General features: G+C 47.0%; 2 protein-coding genes across 8 annotated transcripts in view; one reads left to right on the top strand and one right to left on the bottom strand.

Annotated features, from left to right (window-relative positions):
- Positions 1 to 485: 485 nt before the first annotated feature.
- NUBP2 (NUBP iron-sulfur cluster assembly factor 2, cytosolic) lies at positions 486 to 16459 on the bottom strand. Of its 2 annotated transcripts, none has more exons than XM_081888078.1 (7): positions 16302 to 16459; positions 10996 to 11114; positions 7551 to 7749; positions 5729 to 5883; positions 3942 to 4052; positions 2373 to 2442; positions 486 to 1177 (listed from the first exon to the last, which is right to left on the bottom strand). In XM_081888078.1, the coding sequence occupies exons 1-7, from the start codon at positions 16318 to 16320 to the stop codon at positions 1032 to 1034; spliced, it is 819 nt and encodes a 272-aa protein (XP_081744204.1). In that variant the 5' UTR covers positions 16321 to 16459; the 3' UTR covers positions 486 to 1031. The 2 variants fall into 2 exon arrangements, with proteins under 2 accessions (XP_081744204.1, XP_081744205.1); XM_081888079.1 differs by lacking the exon at positions 16302 to 16459 and adding an exon at positions 15802 to 15823.
- SPSB3 (splA/ryanodine receptor domain and SOCS box containing 3) overlaps positions 11989 to 21450 on the top strand; it is a 26221-nt gene continuing 16759 nt past the window's right edge. The window contains exon 1 of one of the 6 annotated variants that reach the window (XM_081888055.1): positions 11989 to 12339. In XM_081888055.1, coding sequence (XP_081744181.1) covers positions 12216 to 12339 — 124 coding nt within the window. In that variant the 5' untranslated portion in view covers positions 11989 to 12215. The other 5 variants (XM_081888059.1, XM_081888058.1, XM_081888057.1 and 2 more) reach the window with 5 other exon arrangements.

The raw sequence follows: 21450 nt of genomic DNA, 5'->3' as shown, positions 1-21450 counted from the left end.
GAGTTGTAGTCTGATGCTGGCCTCAACTAGAGCCAGGGCCTTCTCGGCTGCGGCTCCAATCTGGTGGAACGCTCTGTCACAAGAGACTAGGGCCCTGCGGGACCTGACATCTTTCCGCAGGGCCTGCAAGACAGAGTTGTTCCACCAGGCCTTTGGTCAGGGCACAGCCTGACTCCCTCCTCTGGCAACCTGCACAAAATCTTGCTTAACCAGTTGCCATTAATTTGATTTCAATTGATTTTTATAATGAAATATTTTTAGAATGTTCAATTATCTGATTGTTTGATTGTTTTGATTGTTGTTAGCCGCCCTGAGCCCGGCTTCGGCTGGGGAGGGCGGGATACAAATAAAATTTATTATTATTATTATTATTATTATTATTATTATTAGTCCACCACGTTTGGGCTGATGGGGCAAGACAACTCAGCTCTAAAACAAATAATGGGCATGCATGTTTTTTTAAAAAAGCACACAGATGTCTTGACTGCAGCAAATATGATTTATTGGATGTGGGTTGCCCAAGATGACCGACTCACAACTGAATTCTGCAGAGCAGTCAAGGAACTGGTGGCGGAGGCTTTCGCAAGGACTGCTGCATCGCACAGCACATGCTGAACTGAGTTCACAAGGTGGAAGGCAGGGAACGCTAGAGTGCCAGCGCCCTGCTGGTACTTCTCTGCTCTTTGGGTGTGTGTAAACTTCTCATTTGTCCTGCCTGAGGAAGGGAGCAGGAACACCATCTGGTCGAGATCCTAGCCTTCGAAAAACTGAACAAAGGGCTAAAAACAAACCCACCAATGGGTGGACCACTTCAAAGCAGACACTGCAGTCACTCATACGGAAGGCAAACGCTGTTGCAGACAAGGCGCTGTGTTCTGCCCAAATCCAGCCCCTCTGAGTCCGTCGCTTTCCGAAAAGCCTTCCCCCACCCTGTTGAGCCTTCTCAAAATCCGCCCCGTTTCTTGGCCAGCTTCTCTTGGTGCGGCGAGGAAGATGCTGGATGCCAATCGATTCCAGCCTCTGCTTCCGTTTCAGGAGCTGCAAGCGGATGCCCCAGCCAAAATCTGCCGGGCGATGTCGGCGAGCGCAGGGAACGCCAGGCTCTTGGGAAATTCCTGGAGGAAGTCTCTGCCTTGTTCCAAGCTCTGGCTGAGCTGGGGGTCCAGGGGCACACACCCTGTGCAAGAAGGTGGGGTTGCAAGAAGGCAGGAGAGGTTTAAGAGGGAGAGAAGGTGAAAAGAGGAAAGACGGGCAGGCTCTCCCATCTCCCATCCTACCTGACAACAGCTGTACAGTGGTGCCCCGCAAGACGAAATTAATCCGTTCCGTGAGTCTCTTCATCTTGCAGTTTTTTCGTCTTGCGAAGCACGGCTATTAGCGGCTTAGCGGCTATTAGCGGCTTAGCGGCTATTAAGGGCTTAGCGGCTTTAAGAACAAGGAAACAAACTCGCAAGACGTTTCGTCTTGTGAAGCAAGCCCATAGGGAAATTTGTCTTACGGAACGATTCAAAAAACTGAAAACTCTTTCGTCTTGCGCGTTTTTCGTCTTGCGAGGCATTTGTCTTGCGAGGTACCACTGTATACTGACCAGCAATGAAGCTCTAAGTACAGGGATGGGGAGCTTGTGGGCCCTTCAAAGGCTGTGGGGTTACACCTCCCATGATCCCTGACCAAGCTCCATGCTGGCTTGGGCTGATGGGAGTCCAGCGACAAATGGGTCACAGGTTCCCTGTCCCAGCTGCTCCTGCGGTTGTATCCAGCTAAGAGATCAATTTCTTTTCTAGAGGGTGAAAGTCGAGACTAAAACTGTGAAAGATTCTGCTGCTACAGTGGGAGAGGAAGCCCCTTTGCAGAGGACGTGAGTCATCTGGCACAGGGCTCAGCAGCCATTTCTGACCCTTTGAATCACTGTGAGTTCGTACTGAATTGAAATTAATTCTTTGATTAATTTGTTTTGTGGTGGTGTGGTTTGTTTTTTTTTTGCCTTATGGAGTTGTTGAGATGATTATAAACACTGTAATGTTTGCTAAGTTTAATGTTACTGTCATTTGCTAATTTTAATGTTATTGTCATCATTGTGACCTGCTTTGAGCTCAATGTGGTTGCAGGAGAAGCAGAATTTGAGTATTCAATCATCAACACAGTTTTTCCAGAGCAGTTCCTCTAGGTGCCTCCTCTAACTGACTCCATCTATTGCAACTCTGACCTCCTTTGCTTTGGATCTGTCCCCCTGTCAAGATCCAAACTGACACAGCCTTAGGGCCGGGATATTTCTTAACCGTATTTAAAGTGTTATGTGGATATCAAAGTCACAAGAAAACAATCGTCACAACTTTTAATGCTCTCCTTGAGGGTATTCCGGATAAACTCACCTAGGAATGGGACGTCGGCATGCTTGGCCAACTCCTGTCCACCTCCTTTGGAAAAGACATTGGTACATTCCTAGAACAGAAGAGGAAGCTTAGAGGAAAAGTGGGAATAAAATTCTGGAGGAAAGGCGGGGTGTAAATAAATCAATTCATATAAATACAGTGATACCTCTAGTTGCAGACACAATCCGTTCTGGGGTGCCATTCACACCCTGAAAAGTCTGCAACTAGAGTGGCACTTCTGCGCAAGCGGCGAAACCTGGAAGAATACACTTCTGGGTTTGCCGCGTCCACAAGCTGAAAAGAAGCAACATGAACCTAACGCAACACGAGGTATGACTGTACGTATTTATATACCACTATGTCATAAAAACAGCAAAGCAGTTTACAATAATATCTGTTGTAATCTATATAATATTTACAATAATCTCTATTTAAAATAAAAATGTGAAAATTTAAAATCAGAGACAATCAATTAACTATTATGGAAATATTTTTTTCTTAATTTGCCTGGCAGCATAGGAAAGAGGCATTTAAACAGAAGGCAGAACCAGAGAGCACCTACTGACTCTCTATGGGCAGAGTATCCCATAGGATTGGACCGATAACATGAAAGGTTGTTTTGTGTTGATGCCAAATGAGCGTCACCACCTCAGGGGACAACCAAGGATGCTTCTGCAGATGCTCTCAGTGGCAAGCTGGGTGAAAAGCCAGTCCCTAAGGTACCCTGGACCCAAGCTGCTCAGGGCTTTGTAAATTAACACAAGGAACTTGAACCTGGCTTGGTAGCAGATGGGCAGTCAGTGCTGATGTTTTTAGCAATGTTGTCTGCCAGCTGTCCCCATGAGAGTTCTGGCCACTACATTCAGCACCACGCGGTAACTTCTCAACCAAGCCCAAGGGCAGCCCCACATGAGCGCATTGCAGTAATCCAGTCTGAAGGTTACTAATGCAAGGAACTACAGCTGTCGAGCTATCAGGTATATGTGAATGCCCTCAACTCACTCTCCCTGTCCTGAGTACCCCTTTCTTATTGGGGCAGCCTAACCCAAGACATTTCCCGCCTTCTGGTCAAAAGGAAGGGAAAGAGGAGGGAAGAATGTTCTCTGCTGTGGTGCCAAGCATTTTTCCCTCTCTAATGCTCCCTTCCTCTTAATGCTATGCTCCTGATGAAGATCCCCACACTCAAAGCTTCTCTTGATACCAGGAACGTCTAAAGGATGCTATCTGAGCAACAGAAGCTTCCCACTTGGGCAAAAATGCAGGAGGAATTTCCTTTAGGATCACAGTATTGGGAGTCTTGACTGGTTTTCCACCCTGCACCTGGTATTTACTTTCCAAAAAGAAAAAGACACACGAAATGTCAGCTTTATCTCTCACAAATATCATGCCATAAGGTTTGGCCATTAGCAATTATTCCCCTTGGGAAAGCAGAAATGCTTGGAGAAGCTCCACCAGAGGACACAACCCTAAACTTGCACCTGCGATCAGGTTTTTAAAAATTCACTCCAATGGCCACCAATCTCAGCTCTTCATAAATTTGCGCACGCTGAGCTTAACCCAGCCTCTTACCAAACAGTGTGGGCAGACGAAGCCGCTCATGTTCTCCACGATCCCAAGAACCCGTAAGCCTGTCTTCTTGCAGAAGGTCAGCTCTCGCCTCACGTCCCCCACAGAAACAGCCTGAAGAAAGAAGACAATCTTGAGTAATATGGTGGTAATAGGGTGGCAGCAGGAAGCAAAGCTGAGCAATAGGCAAACAGGTCTGGCAAAGTGAGCAACCTTTTCAGCGGCCACAAATGTGTTATTTTCAAAGCAAATCTCAAAACTGTAGAGAATTTTCATATGATACTGGCAGCTGCCTGGTACCAAGTCGAGCTGCATTGGTTCTTTGATCCAAAGCTGTCAAATGCACCAGCGACTGTTTAGCAGCAATTTCCTTGGAAGCTGAAAGTTGAGTTGGATGCATGGTTGGTTTGGACACAGGAATCTGCCTTATGCACGCAGGTCCTTCTAGCTCAGTATTGTCCGCTCTGACTGGCAGCAACTCTCTAGGGTTTCAGGAAAGTGTCTCTTCCGGTTCTACCGGATGCCATGGAATAGACCTGGGACCTTCTGCACACAGAGCAAATGCTGTACTACCGTGCTGCAATGGATGTGGTTGTCAAACCTTATGTTTTAAGAAACTAATAGCTGTGTTGTCATGATGGACAGGTAGTTTATAACTAATCTATGCAACAGATGCTGAGTACTGTATTGTACAAGCCAACTGTAGCGCAGGGGAGAAACTTTAGCCAAAAACATCTCTTGTGGCTATAAGAGCACCCCCTGGTGTCTATACACGGCTACAGAAATTGTCTTTGAGAAATTACACCTAGAGCACACTGATTTCCCCCCCTATATAAAATGATTAAAGCCAATATTTTCAGGGTCCTCAAATAAAATTTCCAGTATCCTGCAGTGCCAGGATGCTAGTTTGTGTTCATCTGAAAGTCTTGGTGATTTGATGTCCCCAGCAGAATGCTGAAGGGCAACTTTGGAGAGAATGGCCCAGAACCCCAAAAAGCAGTAACTGATGCTATAATCAGAAGCACCCCAAGCGACTTATGTTGGAAACTACCTGGAAGTATGTAACATGAGAAAATAGATAGCTAAGATGTGGAACCATAACATATTTTATGAGAACAGGACAATGGTTAAAAAAGGGGATAAATTTAGGGGGAAAGGGAATCATTTAGTGAATTTTAGAGACACAAATATCCAGTTTGCAATGAATGCTATGGCAAACCATGGTTTAGTGCAAACAGCCAATTGTGTGGGTTCCCGGAGTGAAGATCATAGGCACAGAGCAACCATTCCTGCCTCATCTCCTGGTCTTGCTGCCGCCCTGCTATATGGGGTCAAGTCATTGTTCAGCTTTTGGCTACAAGGAGCAGGGCAGCAGCAGGAGTGAGCGAGGAACTCGCCCCAGGAACTTGTACATTGGTTTGTTTGCACTAAGGCATGGTTTGGCTCATATTACATACAGAGTCAGTTTATTGACACCAAGCCCACATTTATACTTTATGATGAATTCAGAGAAATCATAGTGGAAGTTGGCATTTTCAATCTAGAGCTTTCAAAAAGCTACACATATAATGCATAAAGTTTATTTAGGTGCACCTTAAGTTTCAATTATAGGCACTTCCAGTTTAAAGATTTGTAGGTGTGTAATTACACACGTGTGTGTGTAGCTATTACTATTATAGTTGCTTTGTTCCTATTATTTGTCACTTTTGTACAGGTGCGTAATAGTTTAAAAATTGCAGGGAAACCGAAGAAATTTTAAAAGACAAGAAAAAGAGAGAAGTCATCTTTACCTGCGGTGTTGTAACAAGAATTGCCCCAAGAGGCTTATAAGGCCGAAGGGATTCTACGGTGGAGATATGCTCATCGGATGTGCCAGGGGGTGTATCCACAATCAAGAAGTCAAGTTCTCCCCAGGTGACATCGGAGACAAACTGCTTGATCAAAGCTATAAAGAAATATAGAATGGGAAAATATATTGGACTGCATCCAACTAAGTTCTACTGAGCAGCCCCACTGAAATGAATGAACCAGAGTTAGAATCATAGAGTTGGAAGAGACCACACGGGCCATCGAGTCCAACCCACTGCCAAGCAGGAAACACCATCAGAGCACTCCTGACATATGGTTGTCAAGCCTCTACTTAAAGACCTCCAAAGAAGGAGACTCCACCACACTCCTTGGCAGCAAATTCCACTGTCGAACAGCTCTTACTGTCAGGAAGTTCTTCCTAATGTTTAGGTGGAATCTTCTTTCTTGTAGTTTGGATCCATTGCTCCGTGTCCGCTTCTCTGGAGCAGCAGAAAACAACCTTTCTCCCTCCTCTATGTGACATCCTTTTATATATTTGAACATGGCTATCATATCACCCCTTAACCTCCTCTTCTCCGGGCTAAACATGCCCAGCTCCCTTAGCCGTTCCTCATAAGGCATCGTTTCCAGGCCTTTGACCATTTTGGTTGCCCTCCTCTGGACACGTTCCAGTTTGTCAGTGTCCTTCTTGAACTGTGGTGCCCAGAGTTAATCATGTCCGTTCATTTCAATGGATCTGCTCCAAGTAGAACTTAGCGTTGGAGGACCCACACAGACACAATTCACACAATAACCCCGTGGTGACAGGGGCAGGTCCCCCACATACCCCTGTCCTGGATGAAGACAGGAAATGGGTGGAGGCGATGGGGGCGTGGCCAAAGACTGGTCTGCCTTAGGTCACATTAAAGCAGCGTAACCCTCCATATCGTCTGCTCACATCTTCCGGTGACATTGCTATCTGCAGACCCCGTCCAGACAAACATGCCCAAATCTAAAGATCTTCCAAAGATGCGCTTATTTATGTCCCACCGATATCAGAGGCTCGTTTGCACAGGACAGGAGGAGACTTGAGAGAAGGCCTCTTAATGGCTGTGTTCAAACTCTGGAACTCCCTTGCAACGGAGAACTAACAATCCCTTTTTAAAAACCGACCTGCAATTTAATCAAGTTTCCTTTGTTGATACTTGTTTTAAATTGGCAGCTGTGATGTTGTTGTTTCTAATTGACTGTTTTTCCCTGCTCTTATTTTGTTTTGTCGCCGCTTCTTGATTATGGTTGAGAGCTGCCCCTGGGGTGCCGTGCAGAAAGGCGAGGACTAAATAGCATCTATTTTCTGAGCACATGGCCCCAAGCAGGGATTTCGAAGGGATTCAGAAGGACGGTGGTGACACTCATTTAGAGTCACCCAAGTCACTTGCCACCCATGTAGACCCTGTGCTAGTCCTCTGTCCTCCCGCAGGAGCTGGGAGCTGCCGGCTGGATGCACAGAACAAGAGGTCATGAAGGAAAAACAACACGGCAAAACTGTACCTCCCAGTGCATGTTCAGAGTGTGAAGAGCTAACTTGGAGCACTGTTGCCCAGAGGAGATTCTTACTCATTGCAGCCGGCACACTTGGAAACAGGGACGTGTGCTACCCATTTGCAAATAGGTCACTTGCTTTGCTGCCCGGGGGGCGGGAGGGGGGACAATAAACCTCCAGGCAACTGAGTTCAAAAGGTGGTTGTCCCCAAGACCGACTGGCTTAGGCCAAATATCACTAACAGGAGCACGCAGGTAAGTAAACATTTGTATCTTCCATACCATTTTTCTTTGGTCCTCTCCATATTACGGCATCGTCTGGCTTTTCCAGAAGGAAGCCAATGGACATGACGGCAATGCTTTTGTCTTGGCCAACAAAGACCGGTACCCAGCCACCGTCGCACTGGTGAACATCTTGGTCCTGCACATTGAGCATGCGCGGGATGCTGGGGCCACAGAGGTCTACGTCCAGGATCCCGACCTGCATTTGGAAGACAAATGGGGAGGCCCTGTTCAGTAAAAAACCCCAAAAACTAACCCCCCAAAAACAACTTGCAAGCCCAGCGTATAAAACCTTTCTCTGGACATGGCACAGCAGGCCAAGGAAAGGTAGGTGAAAGCTGCAGGAGGGGATAAAGTTGAATTCTATCACTGTAACATTCTGCAATGGTAGGCAATCAAGTCCTTCAGCGTAGCAGCACTGATGACCAGGAAGGGGGTGATTTGCCTCCATATCAGGGTGCTGGCCTGGGATGCAAACTGCTCTGCCTACCTCACAACTCTTACCTACTTTAATCCCCCTAACCTTGCGCCCTGATAAAAATTGGTGTGGTCTTGGAGGACTAAATTTTTTGCTTTTTGGGTGGGAAGGGGAGGCTGGATTAGGTCCCCGGGCTGGTGTGTGTGTTTGTGTGTTTACCTGCCCTGGCATTTAGAATGTGCAGATCAGATCAGTACAGCCATATGTAAAGGTAAAGGGACCCCTGACTGTTAGGTCCAGTTGTGGCCGACTCCGGGGTTGCGGCGCTCATCTCGCTTTATTGGCCGAGGGAGCCGGCGTACAGCTTCTGGGTCATGTGGCCAGCAGGACTAAGCTGCTTCTGGCAAACCAGGGCAGTGCACGGAAAAGCCATTTACCTTCCCGCCGGAGCGGTACCTATTTATCTACTTGCACTTTGACATGCTTTCAAACTGCTAGGTTGGCAGGAGCTGGGACCGAGCAACTGGAGCTCACCCCGTCGCGGGGATACGAACCGCCAACCTTCTGATCGGCAAGCCCTAGGCTCTGTGGTCTAACCCACAGAGCCATCCACGTCCCTTCCAGCCATATGTACCTACCTACATATGTACCTACATTTGCAAATATGTATGTTCCAGCCATACGTACCTACCTACAAAACCAGGAAATGGTGCTTGCTGGAAGCAGCCCATTAGTCAGCTGATCACCAGAAACCCCTCCTACCTCCCATTCCCATTGAGCCTCCTCCATTTCTGATGGGTCAACAGCCTTCTAGGCATCCATGACAGAGCGGTCCATGAATGGGCAGCACATTATAGGCTGGGGAAGGGGAACATCTGGATCTAGTGTCAGGAGGGAGAAAAATGTTTCCCTATTCACTTTTCTATGTAATGCATGATTTCATACACTTCATAGAGTCATAGAATTGTAGAGTTGGAAGGGCCCCTGTGGATCATCTAGTCCAGTCTTCTGCAATGCAGCTGTCCCATACAGGGATCAAACCTGCAACTATTATGCCACATCTTACCATGCCTCCCCAAACGTTGCAACCTTTTTCTCAAGGGTTCAGCTCCATCTCTTCTGAGCTCTTTCCCAAATGAGACCATGGGGAGGGGACCTGAACCTGGGACTACCCATGGACTGAACCTCTGATGTTTCACTGGGTTACAGTTCCACATGGAGGCCTTACCTGTCCTCACCATGAACTCTCTCCTTAGCCTCCTATCTCCCCGGATAGTCCTGGGCAAATTGATTTCCAAGCAGGCCATGTCAAGCCACAGGGGCCTCTGGGGAGGGAGCAAGTCAGACAGGGAGGGGAGTGAGAGGCAACGTGATGGAGGCGGAAATTTTCCATCATGGAATTTTATCCCACTGCTAGATTTTTCCACTTCCATATCTAAAAAACACAGTTTCGTAAACATTCATTAGTAACATAATGAATGGATACAAACTTGTAGGGTTTTGTAGACAGTTTCAGGGATATAATTAACTTTTCCCCCTCCAGGTGACTCTCCCTATGGAGCACCCAGGCCCATACAGTAAATTTAAATGCTTACCTCCTTTGGGTGTGTGTGTAAAAATTAATGTTAAACAGTGTTGCTGTCTGACTGTGCTAACAGCACTGCATAGGTGTTGGTATCGGAGTTGGTGTTCAAAATCTTCTAAGTGTGGATTTCAGCAACAATTTACCCACTGAAATTGTCCAGTGGTGTTTTTTTAAAAAAAACATATTTTTGTTAAAGGTTTCTTAGTTTACAAAAATACGTGTATGGTCTCTTTTTTCCCTTCAAGCTGCATTTTCTACATTTGTAGTGATACATTTGTTGTGATACAGTAGTGTTACACACAGTGTTAGGTTAGGAAGAAAAGAGGGGGAGAGGGGGGAATGGTGAGTGGGGTCGGGTGGCAATGTTTCTATTCTACTTAGTGCATGTGTGGGGTTTTGTGTCAGCGTCACTTATGTGGGTTGTCTTACTATTTTCTTGTATTTCCTTGGTGGTGAGAGAGGTTGGGGGTGGCCCAGGGTGTGGTTGGTTGTCTTTGGTTGGCTGTATTGAGATTTGCTTTTGTGTATGAGGGCGGTATGTGTGTGTGTGTGGTTTTTTGGATCAGGTTAGCCAGATTGATTCGTATGCTGTCAGTGGATTCTTGTTGCTGCGCCCAGTGTTTATTTGAGGACCCATGAAAGCCAGGGAGCAGTGACCCGAAGTCTGGAATGAATGAGAATGTAGCCCTGTCCACTCATTTCTTGTCTGACTTCATCCAGTTCCCAATGGCCCACCCAGGGAACTGACAGGAGTACAGCAGGCTCCCCCTGAAGCCCCCTCCCCATTGCCTAAACACCTGGAAGAATGAAGAGGTGAGCCATTGGGAACTCAATAGAAGGGGAGGGTCAAAAACCACAGCCTGGCCCATACCTCTCATGTAATGGGGACCTCATGAAGGGGAGCACCTGAAACCCTAAACCCACACAGTTAATCCCCTTTGTCTCTCTTCCTCCAACCTAAGTTTCCATTTACCAACTCTAATTCTGTTCTGTCTTCCAACTCCCTGACCCCATACTCCATGGGCTCTCCCACTTCCCTTCAAACATACAACATAAAGAGTGGATAAAATACCAGTAACACTGAGTCATTTCAATTGGGTAATTAACTCCCCGCACCCCAGTAAATACAGCTAATTTAATTTCTTAGCCTGGGGGGTGGGAACAAGCTCAAATTAACGTTACAGTTTTGAGGGCCTTCGTTTTTACTTCTTGAGATGTAAACAATGTTCACAAGCGTATAGTGCCGAGTGGTCATGTTCTTAGATATTTCTAGTTATTCCGAACCCCCCCCCCAAAACCCCCCAAAACTAAAACTAATTTGCATGTAAAGCTCCAGCTTTGTTAGACTACAATGTTTAGACCACATTAACTGCACTGAAATGATATAAATGAAATAAAGAAAACAATCCAGTGCTCTAACCACTATACCACATGGTACATACCTTTTTCCCAGTGTGATGCAGAGCCAAAGCCAGCTCTGTTGAGATGGTGCTTTTCCCTACGCCTCCTTTCCCTGATAGCACCAAGACAATGTGCTGGACCCCAGCCAGGTTACCTCCATCTGTAAGGGACAAGAGGACTAGGGTGAGGAAACAGTTATTGTTCTGTCTGATTTCCAATGTTCTGGTTGTAAGTGAGGTTTCTTATGTGCACAAAATGGCATCCGTCAGGCACAAAAGGAAGGTATTTGGCAGGTGAGGGAGGAGGGTGCGGAGGAACCCAAGTTTGCAAAAGTACAATTTATTTATTTTTTAAGGGGAAAATCCTAAGGTGTGAGAAATATGCAATACAGCCGATTGAGGACAGAGTGAGCTCTGTGGTCATTTATTTACTATCTGTTAAATTTGTTAGTGGCTTAGCCTTTCCCAAGGCAACTCAAAGCGACTTACAGCCAAGCAAACAACCCACACCCTGATACATTAAAACCAACATGGTTTCTCTATAAAATGCTTAGAAATGAACGCTGCAGGTTGCTTTAAAAATAAAGTGTGGATAGCCAGATGGGCGGGGTATAAATAACAACAACAACAACAACAACAACAACAACAACAATAACAACAACAATAATATTTAAAAAAAACAAAAGTAGGTCAAAAGAAAGAACAAGACAATAAACAAGCTCACCCCGTCGCGGGGATTCGAACCGCCGACCTTCTGATCGGCAAGTCCTAGGCTCTGTGGTTTAACCCCCAGCACCACCCGCATCCCTGGTTCCCAAAATATTTGAAGCCAAAATCTGTTATGATTTGCAAATTCATCAAAGCACCCAACACATTTTCCCCCATTTATATTAGCAATTCTCTCAATTCAGACCTCCACTTGCACTAGCTAGTTGTGGCATTTTGGCTTATGACAGTTGGAAGCCAAATTCCATAGTGATTAGAATTCCAGGACACCTCAGTCACTGGCTCCTGTAGTAACAAAGCCATCCAGGATGTCTCCCATTGTAAAATGTAAACACAGCCATTAAGTGATCATAGACTCGTGAGGCAAAAAGGTGAATAAGGATGGACAACTTGAGTCACCCAGGAATTTCCTGCACCTTCACACAGCCAGGCTGAGGGAACATCTTAATAAGGCTTAAGTTCCCCAACCGTATCAGAAGCAGAAGATACCTATCTCCTCAGCAGAGGATTTTGGACATTTAAAAGGATATTAAAAGATGGATACTGAGGAAGAGAATTCTTGGCACCCTGTGCGGGATCAAAGTCAATCGAAGCAACAAGATTCCCTGGAGATGGAGCCAACCATGACCTTGGCAGATGTCATTAGGAAGTCCACGAAAGGTAACAACGGGATGATCTTTCCCCCTTTCCTACTGCTAAAATGGCTATTAATATTAAAATATTAATATTTACTGAGAATGGCATGAGGTCATGTTGAATATTGGAAGCTTGCTTGTCAGCTGTCATCAACAGAGTGTGTGTTCTGGATGACATTTAGTTCTCTTACTGGTGAACAGACAAGAGAGAGGGAACATGGCTGTGGTAGCGATTGAGTAGCAAAGATCAATTTGCGCAAAGGGGCCTCCAAGCTACAAAATTAAGATGGCATCCCTCTATCTAATTTTTATCCAACTTTCCTTTAAGGAGCTATGGTGGGAAACATGATCCCTATATCTTTAAACACACACATACACAAAATATTACACAACGTATATTGTTATTTGTATACAGTACAATGCACATTATAAATCATCATGGTATAAAAATAGCACACACAGTGTTTTTATTTCTTTAAATGTTTTAACATTGTACACTGCCTTGATATCTTATGATATGGTGGTACAGAAATACTTTTATAAATATAATAAATAGGATTGTATCCAATGCTAGCCCTACTCAGAGCAGACCCACTGAAATGAATGGCCATGACCAACGTAGGTCCATTCATTTCATTTGGTCTACTTTTGAGTAGAACTTGGTTGGATACAACCCACAATCTAAGGCTTATTCTTATGGTTTCTTATATTAGTAATATAAAGATGTCAATAAATATCTGTACAATGCACCAGTAAATAATGCACAGGTAATTAAAAGGACAAGCTAATTATGAGTGGGTAATTAAAAGGACAAGATAATTATAGGTCCGTTCTTGAACTACTCATATACTAATATCACCTTCCTATCTTTTGTCAAATAATGTATTGATTAACTCTATAAATTTGTTTAGACTATTTCCTGACCTGAAATTCTTAATCCCTCAGTTACAAAACTCCAGCTATTAATCACCTCTTTGGTCTGTGCTTCCGCCTCAAACATACTGGTAGTTGTCTTGTCATATCTATTACCTATAATAGACTTCTCCCCTCACAACAGCTCTGTGAAGTAGGTTAGGCTGAAAGACATTGACTGGTCAAGATTTATCCAGTAACGTTTATAGCTGAACATGAATCTCCCAAGTCAGAGACTTAACACTCCAATCAATTAGGAGAATATAACTGTAAAAGTGAGTCGTTCCACACAAAAATAAGTCTTTTTTTACACTTTAGTTCTCTTAACTTTATGTAATGATGATAAGAGTGATATATAATATATACACAATTTCAATAATCCTTCAGTCTTGGAACTTAGGAAAGTATTATCCCCTTATTGCAGATGCAAAGACAATGAGAGAGTAGCTTGCCTAAGGCAACCTAAAGAGTTCATGGCAGATAGGGATGGAAACAGGAACTTCCTCATTCATCCCTGAGACTCTTAGTCTGCAAGTCTTATGTACACTTTCCTGGAAGCAAGCCTCAACAAACACCATAAAACATCTGAATAAATATGCATAGAATTGTACTGTCGGTCACTGTTACACTTAACCATATGATTAAAAAAATACTATCAAATGGCTAGTGTGTTAATACCCCCTTTCGAAAGCACAAACCAAATTTTATATAGCAAATGTAAAAAAGTCTACTGGGAAAGCTTGATTATTTAAATTTTATTTCTATATGCTTTATTTCACTATGACTAATAGTTATAAAACCCAAAAGCGGAAACTGATATAATGATAATTTTCACAGTATGTTATTTGTTGGGTTTTAGTTAAGTTGGGTTTTATTGATTAGCTCCCCCCCCCCCCAATCTCTCAACCTATTAGTTATCTAATGTCCATTTCTCATATTATATACCACAATGTCCTAAACTGAATTGATTTGGAATACTGTGCCCTGCATTTAATAGAATAATAGAACTATAGATGGAGCCAGAGTCAATGACAGGCAAGATCACCTAATTCCTCTTTGGTCCCCATCCTCCTCCCTGCTGAGTTCTACAATAGCAACATGGAGATCAAGGCTGAGGAAGATGACTAGCAGTGCTGTCCACCTGGGCTGGTTACATGTAAGAAGGCAGGAGAACTGTGGGCTGTTTGACAGCAGACAGAGTTTGGCAGGGAAGATCCCCATTTGTCCCTCCACAGTGTACAATGCAAGGCCTAAGTTTCCGAAAAACACTGCACGCCAAAGGCAAGTCCTTCTGCCCACATTTAAATCTTGCATTCATAGGTGCTAAGTTTAATAAAAAAAATTTTTTTGGGGGGGGTGGCAGAGCACACCTTCCTCCACTGTGCACAACTGGGCACTGGTCTCTCCTCCCCCCTGTCCCTATGCAAGAACCTTGTTTAAATTACAGTGGTGGGTTAAACCACAGAGCCTAGGGCTTGCCGATCAAAAGGTCGGCAACAGGGTGAGCTCCCGTTGCTCGGTCCCTGCTCCTGCCAACCTAGCAGTTCGAAAGCACGTCCAAGTGCAAGTAGATAAATAGGTATCGCTCCGGCAGGAAGGTAAATGGTGTTTCCGTGCGCTGCTCTGGTTGGCCAGAAGCGGCTTAGTCATGCTGGCCACATGACCCGGAAGCTGTATGCCGGCTCCCTCGGCCAATAAAGTGAGATGAGCGCCGCAACCCCAGAGTCGGCCACGACTGGACCTAATGGTCAGGGGTCCCTTTACCTTACTACTTGTGTTCACCTCCAGTTACGTATCCTTTGGGATATGCACGCGGCAAACCCAGAAGTGTTTTTTTGGATTTTGCCGTGCGCGCATATGCAGAAGCATTATATTGTGCCGCACGCATGCGCAGAGGCGCTATATCACGCCACACACATGCACAAAAGAGGCACCTCCGGTTGCAGAAACCTTGGGATTTAAATGTTTTAAGACATGCCATTTCAATAGCATGCACTTACTGAATTAAGGACTTACAATTTAAAGCACTGAAAATTGTTAAGATTAATTTTAGCGCATGTGCAGAACAAAAGTATATGTCAGGGTGGGGAACCTTTGGCCCACCATCATCCCTAACCATCAGTCATTTTGATGAGGGCTGACGTGAGTTGGAAGTTCAGCAACATCTGGAGGGCCAACAGTTTCTCACACACCAGACCAACAGGAAGTTGAATATGAACCTTAACTCTTCATTTTCTAAGTGGCTCTGAAATGTGGAAACTGCACAGTGGCAACTTTGATCAGTGGTAGAGTAAGCTGTCCTGCCAGGCTTAGTTACATCACTTCTGCCCACCTTGGGAAAAGAGTTAATAACGCCTCTTGTTGTACACAGTCTACCTGAGAAGCTCAGCATGTGAGCTGGTTGCTCAGGCCACATGGATCACAAGCCATTCCTATATCAATAATTTAGGAACTTGCACCACTTTGTAACCAAGCTAAGTTGTACTGCCTGTGCAACTTTTCTGACTGATGTATGGAAATGCACATGAACCTGACCTTTGAAGAGTTTGTAAGTAAACCATTTTTTAAAACTTACCAAACATGTAGTCGTCTTCTTATGCTGGGGTAAGAGGGAAACTTTAGAAGGGAACTTTTAAAGTGGACGTTTTAGAACTCACTTGGAGGGACATATTTTAAAGATCTAACAACCTGTATTTCCGTGCTTTACTTTGCTGCATATTTAGTGGCTTTGAACCTCTGCTGGTGTTTTCTCACTGTAGAGCACTCGCCCCAAACTTGGATCTTGGCACATCCCCCACCCCTCTCTCTTTTCCACCAGCACAACTGTCATTAGCCTCAACTAAGGAAGAAAGATGTAATCCAGCAACGTCTGGAGGGCAGGTTCAACATCATTGCTCTTATTTCTTTGGAAAAAGTTCCTGTGCTTTAACAGCAGATAGTCATCTGACAGGCGCAGATTATCCCATTGTTGTTGAACATCTGCTTCTCCACAGATGTTAAAAAGTACAGGAAGCCTAGTTAACATCCAATCACCGTCCCCAACGACCATGCCTTCAAAGCCCGTCAATCACTCACCCTCTGCGGCTTCCTCCATGTTGCTTCAGCAATCCTCACCACTTCCGATTTCGTCAGGTGATTGACATGCGCCCTGACGAATGAACAGACAACTGGGCGTTGCTTTGCCCGTCCTCCCACGAATGACATCAATCTTGTCCAATGAAAAGGCAGCTGGGGAACCACGTTGCCCACCTTTGTTCCGTCCAAGACTGAGTGACGTAAACTTTAACCAATAGAAAGTCACCAGGACTCTTCGGCTGCCTCCTGCCCTATGAGGCAGCACTCACCTTACCCATTGACTCTTCCTTCTCAGCCAATCATATTTCGGAGACCGCCTTCTCTCTCTCTTTTTAATTGAGAAAATCTCCACCTCCTTGTTGAAGAGGGAGGAACAGGGTTTGCCAATGAGAGATGGGAAAGGGTGACTGGCGTCACCACGCCGTACTGCGCGTGTGCCTTGAGCGCTATGCCGGGCGCTGAGCGAGGGAAGCGTCCAATCAGGAGAGCGGAAGATGGTGCCGCTCTCTCCCTTTCGTCGGGGGCGGGAGGAGCAAGAGGAGGAGTGACGCAGGTAGGAAACGGACGTGGAAGGAGGGGAGGGAGCCGAGCCGAGCTGCCAATGGGCGCGGCTGAGGTGGGCGCGCGCAGCGTGGATTGTTTATATCTGGCCTGTGGGAAGGAGGCCGGGGTGCGGCGCCTGCCGATGTGGAGCGGAGGGAGGCGCGCTCGCTCGCTCGCTTCTGAGGGGCCGGGGGAGGAGGAGGAGGGGAAGCGGCTCTGTGGCTGGACGGCTGAGGTAGGCCATGGCGGGTGTTCGCGGCTGAGGAGAACGGGGCGTATATGTATGGGGTAAGCCCAGCCTGCGGCCTACAGCTCGGTTGAGAAAGCACTTCTGAGGCCACTAGCGGACCGTTGGCCAGTTTCTGGCGGGACCCCTCCCAGTGGCTGCTGGGAGTTCTCGCAAAGGACGCTGGGTAAAGTTGGACACTGGTCTCATTGCCCCGCCCCCAATTTACGAGGGTGCTTGGCCGAGAGACAGTGAGTCAGCGCAAGAATTATAGAATTGTACAGTTGGAGGCGGGGAGACCCTAAGGGTCATCTAGTCCAACCGAATGACTGTTTCAAAGTGGGGGCACGATTTAGCTGAAATCGAGAGGTGCCTTTTCTGCTGTAGTTTTTTAAGGTACCTCTGTACCTTCTTTGCTTAGAAGACTATTAGGAAGGATGTGTGTTTGTGTGAAAGAGAGAGAGATTTGCCTGAAGGCCCAGTCGTGAGGTTTGGGGTTCTATACTGAAGACACTATCTCTGCACCCCATAATTTAAAACTTTTTAATTGTAACATAATGAATGAGCCAAAGGCCCAGTATAGCAGGATATTACAATATGCAAACAAACAAACAAAATTATAAAATGAAAAAGTAGTAACACACCCATATTTCCTCAGCTGGTGTGGATGGTAAATGTTGAGCATCTAAGTCAGAAGCATAAGAAATAAAATCCCATGGCATAAAAGCGTTCTGGGTCAGCAGCCCATAAATTGACCACTGGAGAAAATGAGAGACGTGAGATTTCTGTCAGCCTTGAAGGCATGGGAAAGAAACATAGAAACTCTTGAAAAAGCTTCCTTCTAAAATTGTATGTGTGCCTTTCCTCCCTCCCCTCCTTTCTTTACATCACAACTCTTAAAAAGTATAATTCTGTATTGTCAGGGTTTCTGGGAGAGAGGAGGAGATGACAGAGGAGACGGAGAGCGAGTGGGAGGAGGGGCAGAAGGATGAGGAAGAAGATGACGGAATTCTGAGGGAATCCACGAGTCTGAGCAGCGAGTCAGAGGATTCTCAAAAGGGGGTTACCTTAATCAAGCAAAAGGGAGGAGAAGGGAGAAGCGGAGAGGAGCCCAGTGGAAGACAGACGCAGCAAGAGGCGTCTCAGCCGGAACGGAGTAAAGGGGGTGGAGTCGTCAGCCTCTCGGAGGGAGCAGGATTAGGAGAGAACAGAGAAAGGGGGTTGGAGCAAGGTGTTCAGCCGGAAAGGGTGGAGAGCAGAACAAGGGGTGGTGTAGCGGTCGAAAGAAAGGTCAGCAGCAACGTACGCGCGCCAAGTTCAAACGTAGAGGCGCGCGGAAGTGGAGAGAGCTCAGGGGAGGAGCCCGGCCCTAAAGCCAGAAGGAGGGGGGAAGAGGCGGCAGAGGATTCAGCCTCAGGCGAGTCACGGAGAGAGGGAACCCAGGGGGGCAGGAAGACCCTGCGGAAAAGAAAGGAGAGGAAGAGGTGGTCTAGAGCCAGGCTATTAAGTTGGTGTGGAAGAGGGGAGGAGTCAGAGGGGACTTCAGCGGTCTAACGTGACAGACGTACGGCCACGATGCTGAACTGTACGAGAAGCAGAAATCTTCAATAAACTTTTCCTGTAAATAAACTGCAACGGAGTGAGGTCTCTTGTGAGCTGGGACCCGTCCTGGGTGGCCGTGACAGTAAGTCCCCTCGCTGAAAGCAAAAAATTTTTTTTGCGAAGCTCACGAACGGGAGCAGCCATGAGCGCTGAGGAGCAGCTGGTTGCACTGCGGGATCAGGTTACCGCTCTCACATCGGCAGTCATTGCTTCGCAGAAGAAGAATGACGACTTGGAGAAGACGTGCCAGGATTTGCAGGCAAGGTGGGAACACGCGGACAGGGCGGGGGCCCCAGGTTCCAGAGCGGAGGGCATTGCGCTTGGACGGAGGGGGGGTGCCCTGGTTCCGCATTTTAATGGCAACTTGCAAGACTATCCCAATTTCAGAGCGGACGTCGTATATGCACTGCATTTACTCCGTCACGATTTTAAAGATGAGGAGGAGAAAGTGGGGTTCATTGTTTCGCACCTGCATGGGGAGGCCAGGGCTTGGCTACGCAATCTGTGGCGCGAAGATGGACCGGCCCGTCGCAATTCAACTGCGTTCATCAAAGCGATGGATTCTTGTTTTCAATCCTCTGTGGATGTGGACATTGCGCGCCGTCAAATGCACGGGCTGAGGCAGGGGAAAGCGACTGTGCGCCAATACCACTCTAAATTTTTTGCATTGCTCACCGCCTTAGATTGGCCAAAGGACAGTAAGCCGGTCAGAGATCTTTTTTGGGAGGGATTGAGCCCCCCCATCAAGGATGAGATCGCTAGGGGGGACAGACCCCAGACCCTAGAAGACGTGGTGCAACGGGCTTTAGCTATTGGAATTCGACATGAGGGACGTCCGTGGCACGAGGAGGACGGGCCCCAAGCGCGTGCGCAAGCGAGGACTCTCCCTTTTGTGCACAGGGATTTCAGCCGTGCGCACCCCTCGCCAATGGGGAAGGACAGCGAGGAGCCAATGGAGATTGGTGGTGCTAGGGCTCAGAAGCCATCCCAGAGCCCTGTCCCTGGTGCAGCCAAAGCGAAGCCTCCTAGAGGAACCAGGAAGTGTTACATCTGTGACAGTGCGCACCATATGGCGAAAGAGTGCCCCCAGAGGCTCCAGAAGCACACTGCAGCACTGGCAACTGTAACAGCAGAGGTGCAACCAGGGGAGCAGCTTCAGGGAAACGACAGTGCCTGGCTGGAAGCAGAGCTACTGGGGCTCAGCCAGGCGGATCTGTAGACAAGCCCCCAGCATCACTGCAGAGCGTGGACCCTTTGCCTCCCAGACCGGCAGTTCTGCTCACAGCAACACTCCAGTTGCCTGATGGGAGACTCCTCGAGGTTCCAATAACGATCGATTCGGGAAGCAACGCCGACTTCGTGGGACTGCAGTTCGTTAAGCAGCACAACATGGCGCTCCTGCCTGCAACGACGCCTCTAAACGTGGTCACGGTAGACGGCAGGAAGTTGCTGGGGGGGCAAGTGGTGCAGCAAACCCCTCCCATGATGATGCAGATTGGCAACCATCGAGAACTTATTAGTTTCAATGTCACCCACTTATCGGACACACCCATCGTGTTAGGCATGAGTTGGCTGGAGAGGCACAGTCCCGCGGTTGCGTGGTACCAGCGGCAGATCACCTTTTGTTCATCGTATTGTGCTCAGCATTGCTTTCAGACCGATCAGGGAGGAGAAGCCGAGCAGCAGTTGCATCTGGGTATGGTGCAAACAGTGCCTCACAAGTACCAGGACTTCTTGGAGGTTTTCTGTGAGAAGGAAGCTGACAAGTTGCCGCCTCACAGACCTTACGACTGCGCGATTGATTTAGTGCCAGGGGCGCAACTGCCTGCTGCCAAGCTGTACTCCATGTCGGAAGACGAGATGCAAGAGCTTCGGGAGTTCATAGACCATAACCTCAAGCGAGGTTTCATCCAGGAATCTAAAGCAGCGGGTGGCAGCCCTGTGTTCTTTGTGAAGAAGAAAAACACGCCCCAAAAAAGGCTTATAGTGGATTACAGGTTCATAAACAGCTTGACTAAGCCCAAAGCTTTCCCCATGCCCAAGATTGACGACCTTTTAGCGACCGTCAGGAGGGGCAAGATTTTCACCAAGCTGGACCTACGTGGAGCTTACAATCTCATCCGCATCCGGAAAGGAGATGAGTGGAAGACCGCCATGTTCACCCCTCTGGGCACATACGAATACAGAGTCATGCCTTTCGGTCTCCAAAATGGCAGCCACGTTTTTCAAGCATTTATGCACCACGTGCTAGCAGGTCTCCTCTACAAGAAGTGTGTCTGCTTTCTCGACGATATCCTGATTTTCTCGGAATCGCCGGAGGATCACGATAAGGACGTGAGGGAGGTCCTGCAGAGGCTGAAGGACCACAGGCTGTACGCCAAGTTGGAAAAATGCCAGTTTGATGTCAGAGAGGTTGATTTCCTTGGCTACAAGTTGTCCGACGAGGGACTGGCCATGGACAGGGCTAAGGTTCAAGCGCTGTTGGACTGGAAAAGCCCTCGAAATCGGAAAGAGGTCCAGAGGTTCATCGGCTTTGCCAATTTTTACCGCAAGTTTATTAAAGGTTTTGCGAACGCGACGGCGGCTATCACTGACACCCTCAGTTCCAAGAAGAAGAAGTTCGTCTGGACCGAACAAGCGGAGCGGTCCTTCCGGACGCTTAAAGGTCTTTTCGCCTCCGAAGAGCAGCTGCTCCACGTGAATCCCGGCAGACCCCTGCGGGTAGAGACCGATGCGTCAGACAGAGCGGTTGGGGCCGTTCTTTTGCAAGAGGATTCA

The sequence above is a fragment of the Podarcis melisellensis genome (assembly GCF_964234715.1).
Source record: "Podarcis melisellensis genome assembly, chromosome: 14".
NCBI lineage: Eukaryota > Metazoa > Chordata > Lepidosauria > Squamata > Lacertidae > Podarcis > Podarcis melisellensis.
The sequence above is the reverse complement of the archived record's forward strand: the minus strand, read 5'-3'. Positions and strand labels throughout refer to the sequence as shown.